Consider the following 17423-nt stretch of genomic DNA (forward strand, 5'->3'; position numbering starts at 1 on the left):
GTCAATCAAACAGATACACCCCCAAAAATATCACATTTTGAGGCCTAATATCGAATTAATGATGGGATTATTTTCAGATGGACGAACAGAAAACGAATAAGAAATACACCGTTATGACTTGTGGAACAAAATGCAATGACTTTGTATTTCATGAGGAGTTAAATGGGAGTCTTCGGAGGTGGAGCCTTTCTGGAGCAAACTACCGGCCGCCCTCAGCGATATTGGAAGCTACGTCCACGTTAATATTCGGTCAGTGGGTTACGCTGTCCACAATGAATGGAAGTCAATGCAATGTCCTACTAAGAATAGCTGAACAAACTTTGCGTGCGTGTGTGTTTTGTCACAATGAAGCGCGTGAGACTTCAAAAGACTGGAAACAGGACGAGCTGGTTGATCTCGAGAGGGGAGCTGCAGCAGTGACACGAGTGACGACAGCGGCGGACAATAACCAAACCACTGTGGGGGCCCTCTGCACTCATGGAGAGTTGTTTCTGTGGGGAAATCTGAGGCATTGCTTCAGAGGCATAGTAGCCATGTAGAAACATTATTCATTATATATATATAACATTATATCTGAGGCACTGCCTCAGAAGCATAGTAGCCATGTAGAAACATTATTAGTCTGACAAACACAGAATAATAGTTTATATCTGGCACCCAATAACAAGTCAATAGCTGTTTTTAAAGGACTTTACGTGATGAAATTCAGCTCCAATTTCATTAAAACCATTTGGCTGAGGCTATTTCTGTGCACACATCATAAACCATTATTAAATATCAAGTTGTGTTTGGCGACAAATGTCTATAAATTGGCGTGTCTGTGATGAGATATATATATATATCTATATCAATAGATATAGATATATATATATATATATATTATTTTAATCGTCCTTTTAAATGCCAAGAGCTGCATAATATTAAAATTAATTGTCTTATTAGAACCTACAGGTTTATGATCTAAAGCACCAAACATGGAAAGTCTGCCAGAAAGCATAGCCATCGTCATCAAGGCCAACAGCGCCCTCCGGTGGGCAGAAAACTGATTTATTTAGCCTGCAATACTCGGCTGCTCAGTCGGACATAAGAGTGCAACAAAACAAAACCCTTCACTTTACAGGTATTCAGATCAGATGTGGTCCCAACTGTGCACTAAAGACCGACGTTACACCCGGTACTAAAGCTACATACGCAGTTACATCATGGTTGTGCTCTTTGGTGGAACGTGACTCGGGTCGTCGCGATAATAAATTTGCACGTAGAATTATAGATTACAAATGACACCAATAACGAGTGTACAGCTCAGTGGCATTACTCATTTATTGAATAAAAATTGGACATGGACACGTGCAGACTAAAAACCAGTGTAACAAACTGACAACCCTAAAATATTTCTGAATCCCCCACCCCCCCCCCAAAATAAAATAAAAAAAAAACATCTGGAAAATCAAAGTATATGACCAGTTTGCTTTTTTTGGAAACTGTAGAAAATACAGCTCTAGCAACATACATCTGTCCAATAATAAAAAAAGAAACAAAAAACAAAAAAAAAAAAACCACTCGCCTGTCAGTCCCCTAATGTGCAAACATACTGATCTTTCCTGAATGTTTCTATTTTACATTTATTCATTCAATCCTTCCACTGAGAAGTTTGCTTTTATAAATCAAAGCGTTCACATTTTGTCAGTGGACATCAATCCGTCTTTACACTGTAAATAAGTTTTTTACCCAAAGTCCGTAACTTTACATGTAAAACCAAGAACACGAGGGTAGGCTAGATGGTTTGTGGGTGTTTGCGTGGGAGGAATCGTGGAAAAAGAAGACGACCGGCCCGGGGGCTGATGTCACACTGGTCACACCGCACTGATGCCGTCTGACCAGAGGGAGGGGGGAAAAAAAAAAAAGGCTTCATATTTGTAAACCTACTCACACACACACACACACACACCATTTCCTGCTGCGGTCTGGGTTTCTCAGATGCAAAACCGTCACCCACCTCTGCCAAATGATCAGCTACGGGTTGGCTGCTGCATTCATGAAAACCAACAAATTCCCAAATCAGCGAACGTCTGTTCCTGCTGAAAGTACAAGTAGGATTCGGGCGATTACAGCGTTTCCCGGCCACACTGGCGTAGGGAACAACATCACTAAATGCTTTACTTGACTTACACCAACGAGATTAAACATAATAATAAAGATCAACTAAAGTATATAATTTGAACAATCAGTATCAATATGCAAATTAGAAACCCAGAAACCCAACGCCGTAGCTACGAGGCGTTTAAATCTCCAAAAAAAATCAAATCCGGACTAGACGTGTTCTTTGTCGTGGCAGACGAGCAGCATTCAGACTTCTTGGTGTGTCGACATTTTTTTTTTTTGGTCTCCAAACGCGAGGTGTCAACAATGTCAGGCGGCAGACAGAAGAGATTTGGTGAACTTCCATTTTAGTTTTGTTAATTTTGCACGGTGTTGAAATGACTCCAAATGGCATTAAATGAACAAATGGGGAGGAGGGGCGGGGTTGGAGGAAGGGGGGGGTCACACTAGTGTTGCATACACATTACTGTCAGCAAATATTTATGTCAACCTTGATCTTGTTTTATGTGCACTGAACATACTTCTGTGACCATCAGCCCCGCAGCTGGTGTGTTTGCGTCTCAGCGTCGGTGACGGCCGTGTCCTGAGTGCCCACTGCTGCTGTGGTGTTTGCTCTTGTGGCTACGCTCCCTCTCTCTGTCCCGGTCGTAGGACCGGGACCTCTCCCTCTCCCTCCGGTCTCCTCGGTGACCGGCTCCTCGCTCGTGTTTGTGTTTCTTTGAGGAGATGTCAAAGGAGCTGCGTTCTCTGTCTCTCTCCCGCTCCCTCTCTCTGTCCCGGTCCACTTTGACCGGAGTGCGGGACCGCGACCGAGAGCGCGACCGCTTCCTCTTGTGACCGGACCCGCCGCCTCCACTGTTGCTGTGACGCCCGCTGGGCTTGGAGTCGCTGTTGCCGTGGTGACTGGACTTGGACTTGAGGTGGGGGAGGAGGGGCGAGGGCTGATGTCGTCGGGGCGACGGGCTGCGACTGTGAGAGCGAGAACGTGAACGAGAGCTGTAGGTCCCCGAGCGACTGCGTCTGCTGTTGTAACTGGAAAAGAGGAAAGAGGAAGAGAGTCGGTCAGTGAAACAATCATCTGCTATCACGCCTATTTTTTTTTTTTCCTTTCCAAATTTAGACCTCCACTTTTATACAGGTGAACATTTAGACAAGCAGAGTATTAATGTCTGTACTAGGGATGGGTATTTCAAGCAAAACTACACGTTCGATCTGAACGATTTGATTTTTCTTAGAAAATTGTCGCGCACCAGGACATCTAATACCGGATAGTTTTACCTGCAAGCCTCCGGAGCCCTGAAAGCAGTGATCTTCTCCCCATGTTATTTAGGTAGGTAGGTAGGTATTTACTTTATTAATCCCCGAGGGGAAATTATTTCGCTACAGCAGCATACATACAGAAGCAATAAGACAATAATAGAAACAATAGAATAAAATAATAGAATAATATAATAATAGAAAAGCAATAAAATAAAATAGCAGTAAATAGCAGTAAAAAAATATAAATATAAAATATAAAATGCACAGTATATACAGTACATTATATATCTATATATTATATACAACAAACCAAGAAACACAGTCAACATATATATATATATATATATATATACACAGTACAGTATATATCTATATATATATTTATAAATTTAATGCGGCTGGCAGGCAGCCTTTAGGCACATTACCGCCACCTTCTGACGGGAGTAACGCATTACAACCAGGTAAAAAAAAATAAAAAAATAAAAAAAAAACCGGGGGAAAATAAGGAAGAACGAAAGTCGCATGTACTAATTGATTTTGGAGATCACAACGACAATTCCAATATTCGGGACCCATCCCTAGTCTGTACATGTAAATGAGCTTACTGTCTGCGAGGGGAACGGGATCTAGACCGTGAGCGTGTTCTTGAACGGGAACGACTTCCGCTCCGACTGTTCCTCCCCATCTTTACATCCTTCCTTAACCTGGAGAGAAAACAGATGAGGTTTGTGAGGTTTAAGACACAAACACCGTTACATTACTGCAGAGAACATATCCCGGCTCGGACTCCGAGACAAACAACACCAAAATATCCTCTCAATATAAATACGTCTCGTTTCTTACCCATTATGTGGACTCTTGCTGAGCTGAGTCCGGTTGTCCAGCTCCTTCTTAACTGGTTTGAGGGACTGCGGGTTCGGGGACTTCTCCTCCACTTTGACCACATTGGGAGTGGAGGGCTTAGAAGCAGGAGAGAAGCCCCCCAGTGTGGACAGTGCGGGGGTGCCATCAGGGTTCAGGCCCTTTGCCTTCAGCTTCGCCTCGGCCAAGAACATCTTCCTCCGCTCCACCTCCTTCTCCAGCTGGTCATAGTTGGGCTGATGGCAAAAAAAAGTCAGTTTATACAAAGACTACACTGAGTATTGATGTTTGTTGGAACGGGCTTTTTTTTTTTTTTTTTCTTTTCTTTTCTTGTGGCAAGTCTACAGCAGAGCAGTTTTCACCTTCTTGGACCTATGATGTAATGTGGCAGAGAATGTCAAATTATTGGTTAAATTACATTATGATTTAAATGAATCTTGCTACTCAAAATGATTACCTTCTTCCTGGTGTAGAGTTTCAGAGTGGTGATGCAGATCTCTTTAATCTCATCTTCACTGGCTCCAAACAGCAGGTACCACTGAGGTCTGGACGGCAGAGGAATCTGGAAACATGCACACACGTTTAACGTTTGACGGTGCGACGCCGTAAATGTAGGGACGGTTTAATGGGAAGACATCTGGTGTGACAACAAAAACCGTCCTGGGCAAAGTCACTAAACGCGTTTCTGGTGAGCATTTCCTCTTCTTACCTGCAGAGCGCGGGCAGCGAGGTATATGCAGGCACAGGCGATCGTCTCGGCTTGGAACCTCACGAACACGTTCGTCCTCAGGCTGTCATTCATGTAGTTCCTAAAAAGGCAAAAATAACAAATAGAAAACAAAAACATAGCAGCTTCTCTACACAAAGCCACCTCTCACCCATACTCATCGTTTAAATCATGTCACGCCTTTAAGCATTACCAAACACGGCACGTCAGTGATCTGCAACATGTTTTCTCCAAAGCAGAGGTTCCCAAACTGTTCAGCCCATGTAACAAACTAAATTAGAAGTACCGCTGAACACTGATGAGACCAAACATTTTTTTTTTTTTTTTAAATAAAAAAATAATTCACAAATTTTAAAATGCAATAACGCTTAACAAAAACATGAAGGCTCCTGTCTCAAAATCAATGCATTTATATTGCTTGGCATCACTCGGTACATCTGACCTTTCAAGTCCAGCGCTGTCACTTTCTTCGCGGCCGTTTCTCTAAATTCAACTCATTTCTGCTCAATAAAATCGAAGGATTCGGTGTCGAACTGACACTGGCAATACGCTTTCTTGGCTCAGATGTCACCCTACCACGCTATGTGCAGGTAAATGGTTAACAACTCATTTGTACATCAGTGTGATCTGTAGAAGTGATAACTGAAGAACGGTTGTTAGGCCCTTCAACAGGCTCTTGTATACAACAGTTTGGGAATCACTGCTCTAGAGGGCCAACTCCTTATCTGGGCTTTGTTTTTAATCCTCTCCATCCCAGCATTTGTAGCTGGTCACTTCTGAACAAGCACTAACACTAACTGGTTGCTGATTTTCTGGAAGTAATCATTTGTAGATTCACCATTCCAGACACCGACAGCATTTTGAGTTTATCATTTGCCCTGAAGAGAACAGCTGCAAAGCTTTGAGATCTGCATTTTCAGCTGTCAAGTTTAACTTTGTCCATTTCTCTCTGGGGCATCCATGGGAGTGCTGTACGTCACATATCAAGCATGAAGACACAAATGGGGGGAAAAAATTAAAAAAAAAATCTACTGATGACCCACCAAGACCCTCCTGCCACACTATGACCTTGAGAGTAACTAGATTACGCTTAATGATGATTGAGACAATGACGCATGCCTTGTAAGGTGGGGAACATGCAGGCATACAGATGTAAAACATTCATCTTTAGACTTTAGCTGCTACTTTCAGATTGTTAGATCTGAAAGGAATAGGGAGGTGCAGCACGTATGATGGCATGCAGCACCTGAGGTCTGAGAGTCAGAGGGAAGACGGTGTACTCCAATGATGCAACACTGGTCTAATATTCAGAATAGTAAATATTGTGACTATCTGACATGGTGATTAGAAAGTTGAGCTGCACAAAAGCAACCAAGCCCCCCCTTCAAGAAAATGATTTCAAGCCATGAGATGAAACTGACCCTTGTAAGACCACTAATTTTATTCATCTGCAACTGCAGGATGTGGCGAGACTCTTCTAAAAGACATTAGGTGGTTATCAGTGTCTCAATACTTCAACTGAGTGGAATCTCTGCGCTAAAAACAGATTGTGAGTCAGAGCGTTGTCTACAATGGAAAAATAGGATTAGCCATTTGGAAGAGTTTTAGAAAAGACAAAATGGCCGGTGTTGTGAATCAGGGTGGTGTGACCATCTATGTCCTTAAGAAACATAGAAGTCATAAAGACAAAAACATGTGGGATAACAGAAACGTGATGGTAAAACCCCGTGATAAATTAACTCACTGATGCCACTCCACATAACGAAAAGAACCACAAACCATTAAAAAAAAAAATACTACAGCTCATCTGAAGGCAGTCAAACTTCCTTTGTATAGCGGTGACACTTTTCCATATGAATTTCACTGTGTCAATTTCCACCCATACATACAATACATGTAGACTGCAAGCGGAAGTTTGCTGCAAATGCTAAAAAGCTGCCATACAGAGATCACATCCAGTCTAACCTGCCTCTAACAAACGACCTGACCTGACCTGCTCTCTGGTAGGTCAGTGTGAAACTGCTATGTCAACGTTACTATAGGTAACACGGGGCCGTTGGATTCTGATTGCTGCGTGGGTGAGACAGGTCCTTGGAGGCAAAACCCGAGAACTGGATCAGCCTGTAAAACAGACATGTCTGGACACCACGTCAGTTGGGGACAAGACACAGTAATCTACTGTCAATATATAAAAAAATAAATTAAAAAAATAGGCAGGTTAACTGGTGAAGAATTCTCTCTTCTGGCTAAGTTTACTTCATTGCTAAATGCAAGTAAACTAGAAAGTTAGAATATGAATCTATCTGTAGCTACTTGGCAAAAAAATAGGAATTACAGTTAAACACCTTTGTAGCAAGACCAAAAAATACAAATCCTTTTGGACACCCAAGAGAAAACAAGACGATGTTGGCTGTTGGAAAAGGCCCGCCCGCCCCCTTCAGTGAATCTTGGCATTGGGATTGGCTGTCGGGAGAGGGGCAGCCAGCCAATGGGGGGAGCTTCCTGAGGTCATGTGGTTGGAGGAGGCAGAGTTCAGAGGTTCTTTATGTGACTTACCAGCATGGACTACCCTTTAATCAAAGAGTAGAGAGAAAGGACAAAGTTAAACGAAGTTCCCTGGGCACCGCAAATCAAACAGACTTTACAGCAAGCCATGTAAGGGCAGACGAGAGTGAGACAAGTAGCAGGCTTGCAATAAATCAAATTGCTCCATCAGAAAAAAAAAAAAAAAAAAAGAGGTGGAAGGGTTCAAATGGAGTGAGGGAATGTCACTGTCAGACCTGGGCGAACGGTTGTTGAATGCTTTTCAAATTTGTGCCTTCAAACATGAGGGGCACTTGAATGTCCTTTATTTGACAGGTGGTGTTTCCACCTATGGGTGTGTCCCAAGCTCCTGGCAGATAAATCAAGTGCTCTTCAGAAATTCAACCATTTGAAAGTCTTTCAACTTCATCTTTAGCCCAGGTCTGGTGGCACTTCTTGCAGACATGACACAGGTTGCTGCTGTGGGGGGGATGGTCAGTGAAGAACTGCTAAGGAACTTACCAGGCCGTCTGGACAAGTGTCTGGTTCTTCTCACAATCCAGGACTTGAAGATACATGACGATTATCTGGAAATACACATTGAGTACAAGTTAAAAAAAACACACAAAAAAACAGAAACAAACCATCGTGTGTACAATCTGCACAGCTGACTGGTTCAATAATTAAACTGTACTACATATTTTAAAGAGTTATGAGTATGGCTTCAACTCACCTTGTGTGGATGCTTGACATGCACACAGAAGCCCAGCTCCTTCAGGATCCGTCGTTCCGCTTTGATGACTTGGTTTTTGGTATTTATGTAGTTCTGATCAAGAATCAATGAACTTGGAGCCCTAGTTTATAAAGGAATCAAAATAAAATAATGTTTTCCCCTATTGTAATAAGCATAATAGACAGTGCCCTTTTGAATTCTTGCACTCTTTTCTTTTTTCCCGTTTCAACCAACTTAAAGCAACAGGTTTAACTGTCTGCATGCCTGACGGTTTGCTGGGGTTTGGGGACTCCTGTGGTTCCAGTGAAAGCGTGTGAGATATGTAGACAGCCCTCGACCTCAATCACCTCGTGCCACAACTTTGACAGAAATATCAACTCAAGATTGTTGCCCATAGAAACACCTTCAAACTTGAACTAAAAAAAACCTCAAATTCGATCTCTCTATTATCATGTACTGTCAATAAAATGCCTTTGAGACACCAAAATCAAATAGTAGAGTGGATTATCGAGACTCAAAGGACTAAAAACAGTTCTGTTTACTTTGCCCTTGTCCAATGACAACACATCGCCTCCACTACCAACAAAACTGTACTATGCAACAAAACATCTGCTGGTTAAACACAGATTATTTAAAATGCTAGAGATGCAGGAAAAAAAAAAACAATCATCGAAAACTTAAAAACATATTACATGCATTCTGATCCAAGTCTGCTCTAATATAATTCACAAGTTGTCTGTTAGTATGAACTACACAACTCCTGTATTAACTCCTGTATTAACCACCATCATAAGATTAACATTAAATAGAATTTGACAATCTGACAGACATCCCACTTCCATCACATCAACAGTTAATCATTTAATCTGTACAGAACTGACAAAGTTCAAAATCAAGATTCAAATCTAATGTTTATATGTCTTAACCAAAGAAACTTACATGTGAATGTCATGCTATAAACCACATGCATTGCAAACCACTTCAAAGATCAAAGCAATATCAATTACAAAATAACTATTTTAGGAGTACTGATCCACACCAAGAAAATATACCTGCTACAAGCACATAACAATCACCATTATACTTACTTTTAAAAGGGCTCAAATTAATAGCACATAATGCCAAACCAATAAAGCTACAGTCCATGCACTGAACCCGCACATAAAACATAACCTACATGAACTACTAGTACTCAATTACTTTTTCTAACTTCAACAGACAAGGTGATATTTCTCTAAAAGCCATGAATTGCAGTCGGTGAGTGGGATGTTGCTCTTGAAGAACAATCAAAATGCATGGTGAGGAGCAGTCAGAGAAGAAAACTACATTACCCAACTGTCCGCAGATTGACAGACAGATACCCAAAGCTTAAGACTGAACCACAGGAGTCCTCAAGGTGCCCCAGGGGCCAAGGACCTCCGGCCAACCTGTCATCCCCGATCCCAGTGCCCCGCGGTGGCTCAGACCACGGGAGTCTCCCACAGGAAGGGGGTGGGGTGGGCCTGGGGGAGGAGGGAGACCCCCTCGCATCATGGTTGTCATGCCGACTGCTTCATCTTACGTACCATTCCACATCACCCAGGCTTTGGTAAATGTAGCTGGTCGCTGTTAGTTGGTTGCAAGGGAAAAAAGAAGCCAAGTTAATGCCAAGGTCTACAATACTGACATGAACAGATTTCTATGAAGACAAAGGCACAAAGTAGTTGTGTCTCGTCTTACGGTGATTAAAATGCACTCCAATTTTTGAAGTGAGCTTGTTGACTTTTCAATTTCAGTGTAATGTCAAGCTGATGTTAAATGTAGACAATTACACTTCTGAAACTACCAGTGAAGCGGAAACTGAAAAGTTTTAAAATGGTTTAGAGTACATGAATAAACAAAAGGGCACTTTCACAGCAAAAACAGATCAACATCGTACAACATTGGATAACAACGATTAACAAGTACAGTGCAACACGTCTCAAGTGGCAAACACTTTTATTTTAGAGGGAATACTGAATTCAATGTCACAACTTACTTTTTGCCTCGGATCTGTCTCAGATGATGGAAAACATTGATGACGTCTCGTATTCGCCGTGGCGCTTCTTCAATCTTGGAGGCCAAGTTGATGCAAGCCATAGCAACAATCTGGAAACAACGACAGCAAAGAGCAAAGTTGGAAAGAAGGGTTTAGAAACTGATATCAGGAGGAGTGACCACAAGTCAAGGGCTGGAAAATGTGACAAAATGTGCAACAGTACAGTTGTGAGATTTTGTCACATGTAGTCTGCGACCATAGTTAATATTTACAGTTTAATCAGGACTGCATAACAACACTAATACTACGAACAGGTCACAGCAATATTAATGTTTTACTGACACTGTAGTGATTTTGTAGGAAGTGCTTTCACAACATATTTACACAAAGGGATTATTTGATGAATGATCAAACGCAGATATGACTAAGTGGAAGAAGGCTTCCGGCGCGTTGTGCAATACGTAATAGGTTATTATGGGATGTAGCTCGCTCGTGAAAGGCGACTGCATTTGGTCCTTTTGTTGTTTTTTTGCTTGGTGTTGATATTTAGCAGGTCACCTCGTTGTTTCATCGGAGTTGTAAAGGAAAAAAGAAAAGAGAAACTCGAGGACGTCGCGTATTGACAACATGGCTGCCTCTAACGTAACACGAACGTCTGTCACACCAGAGGAGCAGGGCCTCGGAACAAGCCGAAGGTCTTACCTCAAAACTGTGCTTGACGAAGGACTTGGAGTAGAAAAAACGATGGAAAAGCACTTGCCCCGTTGCCATAGCCACCTGTTAAAAGAAAAAAAAGAAAAAAAAAAAACAACAGGAGTTTTAACTCACAGTAAACTGGCCTCACCGGGCACAATGGACCGCCGCCATTTTAACTCCACCACGCCGACGTCAAAGCGCTAACGTTAGCACGAGGCTAACCACCAAGGCCGTGATGCGTTTTAAACGATCCAAAAAAAAAGCTCATCGGTTGCGGCTTTCTACGGACAAAACGCCCCCCCACCCCACACACTCCCCGCGACAGGTAAACACACGTCTCGGCTCTAGCGTGTTCAACCGGGCTCACCTGGGGCAAACGAAGAAGAATACCCGCCGACTGAATCAGTTCACATCCGAGGATGCGAAGGTCGGTCTCCGCGTTCAGGTCGAGGCCGTCGAGCATCGACGGCGTCGGAGAGAGCCTTTCCTCCGGGATGAGCGAGTTGTCTATCGTGAGATACACTTCCGAGTAAACCTTGTCCCCGATAAGGATGCCATCGTTGTTGGTGGACGCGTTTGAAGACACAGAGAGAGGACCCGCGGCCATCTTCAACCGATTACCAGCTTACAGCTCTCAGCCTCGACAGGACGACGACGGAGCGGGCAGGGTGACTGACAAAGTCCGTGACGTCACCGCCCTGTTGACACGCAAACATTTGTGCACATCCGCCGAGGTAAAATAGTTTCGCAGACGTCGGACGTGAGTGTGTATGCACATGTCATTAAAATGTTTTTTTTTTTTTTTTTTAAATCGTCATTTCTTCCCTCACGTTTGCAAATTAAAACTGCTCGCGTACTAAATAAAACGAGTGACGTAATGTAAGTCACGAAATAATCACTAACAAACAAATTAGTATTTGGCCCTGTGATGGACTTCTTCCCATTTTCAAATGTTAAATAGTGTCCTTCCTCGTTGCCAGCACAACTTCAAAAGTAGTCCTATTTTAAATGGGATAAAAAAATAAAACATATTTCTAAAATTTCAGAAACTGTTTATGCCACAGGGTTTAAGCGTGCATGAAACATTTGTTAGTAAATGACCATAAGAATTCTCACTTTACCATGAGCTTCTGCTTTCGTGCATTTTGCTCTTTAAATGTCGCCGTGTTGGTAACTTACGCATCTCATTAGATATTTTCACGCTGTGAGTTTTAATCGTTGTTATATTTCAGACGTCACCCGAAGGCAGCAAGAAGGAAACGACTCACCGCCAACGGTTTCTGTGACGTAATTTACGGGAAAGTCCTGACTTCTCACAACTACCCCGGGAACATATCAATCCGCCAGTTTAAAAGAAAGACAGGAAGGAAGAAAGAAAGAAAGAAACACGTTTCATTGCATTAATTTAGGAGATTGTATGAAACAAAAAAAAAACCACACAGTTTGTCTGCTCTACCCAAAGTGTACAGGAAGTTTGTTATATTTACTTTCTATTTATGTGTTTAAATACACCGCAACCCAGGCAACGAGAGCAGGGCAAAAATGGTTTAAGACTAATTATGAACTTAATTTTAAGACTCTTGCATTGATTGTGTTTAAGTTACAGCTCCATGTGAACAGCTTGTACAGGGAACACTGTGTTCGCAGGATTATAGCCTGAAGCCTTGCAGTAAGTAAAGATGGACAGCAGAGAGAACCAGAGACCCACCAGTAAAGGTTTCTCAAAAATCTTGTGCCCCAAGCCAAGCAAAGGGCATCCTGAGGTTAGAGAGGACTCCCACTGATCTTGTGCCCAACCCCTTGCAATACAATTAAGTGCAATGTTTGACTTGAATTTTACTGTCGACAGGTGAATGTTGCATCCACATTCACAGACGTTTCTTTTCTAGTTTACCTGTGGGTGACTGAATGTCCTTCAAGGGCCCCAAACACCACAATTTAACTGCCAGTCATTTTTTTGCATTTGTTGATTTAAAAAAAAGAAGAAAAAAAAAAAGAATTGTTAGGGGATTATCATTGATACAGCCAAATATTATGTAAAAATAGCTGTAACCATTCAGATTGTTTAAATTAGGATAGAAGTACATCTAATATTTCACCAAAAATGCAAAGATTGGAGCTCTAAAGACGAAGATGGATTCAAACTTGTGTGACATGAATTTTTGTTCTTCTTTTCTATTCTATTAAAGATCTTGTGACCCTCTCAGATTCATCTTATGATCCACTGGTCAGCTCTTGTTACAGCAACAACAGCTCTGGTTATTTTTCCTGGTGTGCAGGCAAATATCGTGTTGTGTGCTGCGTGCAGCGCACAGCGGAGGAAAATGGGGAGCTCGAGAGAAAATGACTGCCTCAGGTGACATTTTTGATCCGGCCGTGGTTGGTTCTTTTCTTATCCTTCGAAAGCTATTAAAACAATAGCTGTAATCATGTAAACACAGTATATGGGGCGCACTTAGATGACCTGTCGGAGGACCTATGTAGGATGTAAGAGACAGAGATACACACATGCACACACACACAAGCGCGCGCGCACACACACACACACACACACACACACACACACATGCACATGCACATGCACACACACACACACACACACACACACACACACACACACACACACACACACTTGTGTGATCTACCTATCTCAGTTGTACTAATACATGAAGTGGCAGACTGAGGTCTCATTGTCTCCGTCACCAACCAACACCTACAACCGGCACCTCGGGCACCCTCACTTAGGCAGTTACCACGACGACAAGAATACTGAGCATTCCTTCTACGGTTACCCGGGTGACACTAATTATAGGGTGTGGGAGGGCTCACAGGACTGCAGAATTCCAAAACGGCCATAACAACGCAGGAGAGAGGCGTTCAGGGACACCCAGTGACGAACAAGGGCTTAGTTATACACACGCCACTCCCCAGAGCGAGTGTGTTTACGAGCAACTTGCACAGATTCCCCAGGGACACGTGTGCATGCCTGTCCTGCTATGATAATTACTGTGAGGAGAGATCACACCCCCAATGTGTGTGAATGGTCTGCGTGTGAGTATGTATGTATGCTTGTGTGTATGAGTATTTGTTGGGGGGGGGGAGGATGATTAAATTTGAACGTTAAAACATAATTCGTGTCAACTTAATGGTGTATGTTTTTGTATCAAAATGCAGAGTGTCAAGGAGTTGTATCTATTTAGACCAGATTTGTCTCACGCACGCACGCGCGCACACACACACACACACACACACACACACACACACACACACACACACACACACACACACACACACAAAGCAGGAAGGACACCAGGTCAAGGGCTACAAAGCAAGGGCATGAGCAAAAGAAAAAGCCCCAGTGAAAGAGCACAGGGGAGTAGAAAGGAGAGAGCTGACTGGATCAAAAATAAAGTGAAGGCCCAGATAGTGCAGGAGGATAGGCTGAGAGGGAATTGCTTTTTAGCAACAGGGTCAGAAAGGTTGAATACCAAAAGGAGGCAGGAGAGATTACAAAAATATTGACACACACACACACACACACACACACAGATCTGTGTGTGTGTACAGAGGTACAGAGAGAAAGAGGGAGATGTGCGTTTGTGTTTTGAGGGAGAGGGCAGGAGATAGAGCTCGTGTCAGAGCGAGTGTTGTGGGACAGCGGAGAGTCCGTCAAAGCCTCCGACTGGCATGGAAAGAGGTTATGCCCTCACATGCCCGCCAGAGATGCAGGAAGTACAACAGCGATAAAAGGAAAGGTCAAAGGTCAGAGTGCGAGCAGCTGCCTGAAGGTCCGCACACGATTGTAAGAGACCCTTTTCATGGCAGTGATTCGGGCTTGACAAAGAAGGAAGAGCACAGGTGTAAGTAATAACAATAACGATGGCTGCGTTCCCTTAAGCGCCACAATAAACCATGTCAGCGAGCCGGCCTGCGTATCACCAGAGCTGGAGTAAGCTTACCTAAATGAAACACAGATGTTATTATTGGAATTAAATCCAACTTGACTTTCCCTGTTTTGACGGGTCAAAACGTCTGCTGTGAGATGGGTCTGCAGGGTTCAGTATCAATCTTCAATACCGTTGTGAAATTGACCCCAAGAGTATCTAAAACTAGCCCGGTGTGAAACACCAGACCCAATTTCACTGTGTGAATATGGGTCAGGCCACCCTCCATGGAGAATTGTTTTCAGTCGTTCCATCCTACCGGGTGTAGACCTCGAGTTAAATATAACCAATCAGCATGCGCCAAAACCAGCCGAGACCGCCACCGCTGCAACTACCGAGGGTCCTTGTCCACCGTTTGCGTTTTTTTCCTGAGTACAGCAATTGTTTTGATGAATGGCAGCAGCTTGACGAGGTGCTGAACATTCTGCATGTTTTTTTTTTTTTATCCCAGCCAGTGAAAGTTGCAATACATTAACGCTGCGCTTGTCACTGTCAACAGCCATCCAATCACAGCGAGGGTGGGGTGGGACAAATGCGGTTAACCATAGACACTGTTCACTTATTGGTCCGCTCTTCAGAGGGGCTGCGCAAACGCTAATACGAGCAGATACCAGACTGTATTCACAGCAAAGAAAACCGAAGAATGTGAGCGACAGCCCGAATAATCTAAAATGGTCAAGTGGGAAAAAACTTGCATCGCATTTCTACTGAGATTCTTAGTTAGTTATCGTTTGCTTACACAATGCCTAATTCCCCCTGGATCTATTTCTGTTGTCTATGTCAAGAATGAAATGTTACTCTGAACCTTAAAGCCAACATGGATGAGAAGTGCTCACAATAATGGAAAATATAACATCTGCTGATGAAAACGTGAAAATGTGATATGATCAGAAGCTTCAGAACAAGTGAGTAAGCAGACCTTGAGTTGAGATTGTTTTGTCAACTGCTGTTTCCAAGGTCAAAACATCAACTGGTAATCTGTTTTTTTACTGAACAGCTTGAAAAAAATAATTCACTGATCTTTACAATGGCACTCGTTTTGAAAGATTATCTAAAAAACAAACGGGAAAACAAGCAAACAAATGTGCACACACAAGCGGGTAATGTCTTCCTGTTTTACGCATATGACCATATGGACACACACACACACACACACACACACACACACACACACACACACACACACACACACACAAAGACAAGGCAAAATGTCATGCAATTAGTAAACACACACAAGGCCACGCACTCAAACACAGGAAGGCAACAAATCAGTTGCAAAACCCCCTTTTTTACCAAGGAAATCACATCAAGGAGTTTGTGATGTTTATTTTTATCAAAGAGAAGTCTCCTCTCTCCCGAGTAATTAAGATTTACCAGATGATTCTCATTAGAAAATCTTATTCAAACGAATGGATTAAATGAGTTAAATTCATTGGGATTTCAGGACAGTCAATGTCAGGAAAACCATTTACCACTTTTGTTTTGTGTCCCAGGAAATATCCCATTCATCCCTCTGACAACAACATAAAAGCTAGAAAAGTCAGTTGTAATGGCACATAGTGTTCATTGTTCTGTGTTTAAGAACATCCTTTCTGCAAGGCTTTTAGCCGATAGATATGTGTGCGTGTTATGGAAAACAAAAAAATGCTAACAGGACAAAATCTTCTTTTTTTCCCTCCACCTTTTGAGCATGAATGACGTGCACGTGTGCATTGTCTCACAGATGGACTGGAAGAGAGCGACACGGAGGAAGTCAAACCAAAAGCTTGTGTGCATGTGTGCCAGTGAGCGGGGAAATTAGTTCCATGCCACACACACTTCACACGTTTCTCCCATCATGCCAATTCTTTCCAAATGTAGCAGTGGGAGAGGAAGAGAGAGGAAGAGAGAGGAAGAGGGAGGAAGAGGGAGGAGGAGGGAGGGACGGAAAGAGCTTCCATGGAGTGAATTATGTCAATAACACACAAAGCCTGAAGGGTAAAGGCTGGGTAATTGTTGTGTGTGTGTGTGTGTGTGTGTGTGTGTGTGTGTGTGTGTCTGGGGGTGCTGGCCGTGCAGTCTCTTTTGTGTTTGCCTGCCTTTTGTTTGTGTCCACGGGTGGCAAGGGACACGCTGTCATGCTTCTTTAGCCCTGCCCCTGTGACAGGCTGTGTGTGTGTGTGTGTGTGTGTGTGTGTGTGTGTGTGTGTGTGTGTGTGTGTGTGTGTGTGTGTGTGTGTGTGTGTGTGTGTGTGTGTGTGTGTCTGCATGACTGTGAGTGTAGATGTGTGCGAGCGGGTGTTTGTCTGTGAAATCCTGTGCGTGCCAGCGAGACTGCATCAGTCAGGTTGTTGTGAGAAAACAAGTGCATTTCTGTTGGAGTGTGTACTGGGAGTTTACCAGTGCATCAACAGGACTCAGGAGTTGTGCCTTGTGTTGTGTTCATGTGTGTGTGACTTTTAGAGGATACAATAAGAGGGATATTTGACTTACATTGTAGTATTAAAATAATTCATTAAAATACTGATGAATTAATAATAAAGTCTAAATCTGTCTTGTTTTGCACAAGTGTTTAAACACGTA

The 17423-nt window shown here is 42.9% G+C and overlaps 1 protein-coding gene across 3 annotated transcripts; it reads right to left on the reverse strand.

Annotated features, from left to right (window-relative positions):
- Window positions 1-1296: 1296 nt before the first annotated feature.
- On the reverse strand, window positions 1297-11881 carry ccnl1a (cyclin L1a). Of its 3 annotated transcripts, XM_069147583.1 has the most exons (10): window positions 11285-11672; window positions 10924-10998; window positions 10222-10331; window positions 8205-8325; window positions 7994-8058; window positions 4931-5030; window positions 4679-4783; window positions 4204-4457; window positions 3966-4064; window positions 1297-3132 (listed from the first exon to the last, which is right to left on the reverse strand). In XM_069147583.1, exons 1-10 carry the CDS (start codon window positions 11522-11524, stop codon window positions 2661-2663), a joined length of 1641 nt encoding a protein of 546 aa, XP_069003684.1. In that variant the 5' UTR covers window positions 11525-11672; the 3' UTR covers window positions 1297-2660. The 3 variants fall into 3 exon arrangements, with proteins under 3 accessions (XP_069003684.1, XP_069003686.1, XP_069003685.1); XM_069147585.1 differs by lacking the exons at window positions 1297-3132; window positions 3966-4064; window positions 4204-4457; window positions 4679-4783 and adding an exon at window positions 7505-7518 and having other exon boundaries at window positions 4937-5030; window positions 11285-11880; XM_069147584.1 differs by lacking the exons at window positions 1297-3132; window positions 3966-4064; window positions 4204-4457; window positions 4679-4783; window positions 4931-5030 and adding an exon at window positions 5065-7518 and having other exon boundaries at window positions 11285-11881.
- Between the last annotated feature and the right edge of the window lie 5542 nt (window positions 11882-17423).

Source organism: Embiotoca jacksoni, unplaced genomic scaffold (assembly GCF_022577435.1).
Source record: "Embiotoca jacksoni isolate LCO1_2020_lvr unplaced genomic scaffold, fEmbJac1.0.p SCAF_14, whole genome shotgun sequence".
Lineage (NCBI taxonomy): Eukaryota > Metazoa > Chordata > Actinopteri > Embiotocidae > Embiotoca > Embiotoca jacksoni.

What these genes read in the sequence shown, in the direction of transcription:
- ccnl1a (XM_069147583.1), bottom strand. Translation starts at nt 11,524, where the DNA reads ATGGCCGCGGGTCCTCTCTCTGTGTCTTCAAACGCGTCCACCAACAAC. An exon ending in ATGTCAAGCATCCACACAAG is followed by an intron (nt 8,059 to 8,204) that starts GTGAGTTGAAGC and finishes GTGTATTTCCAG; the next exon opens with ATAATCGTCATGTATCTTCA. An exon ending in AACTCTACACCAGGAAGAAG is followed by an intron (nt 4,458 to 4,678) that starts GTAATCATTTTG and finishes TTTTGCCATCAG; the next exon opens with CCCAACTATGACCAGCTGGA.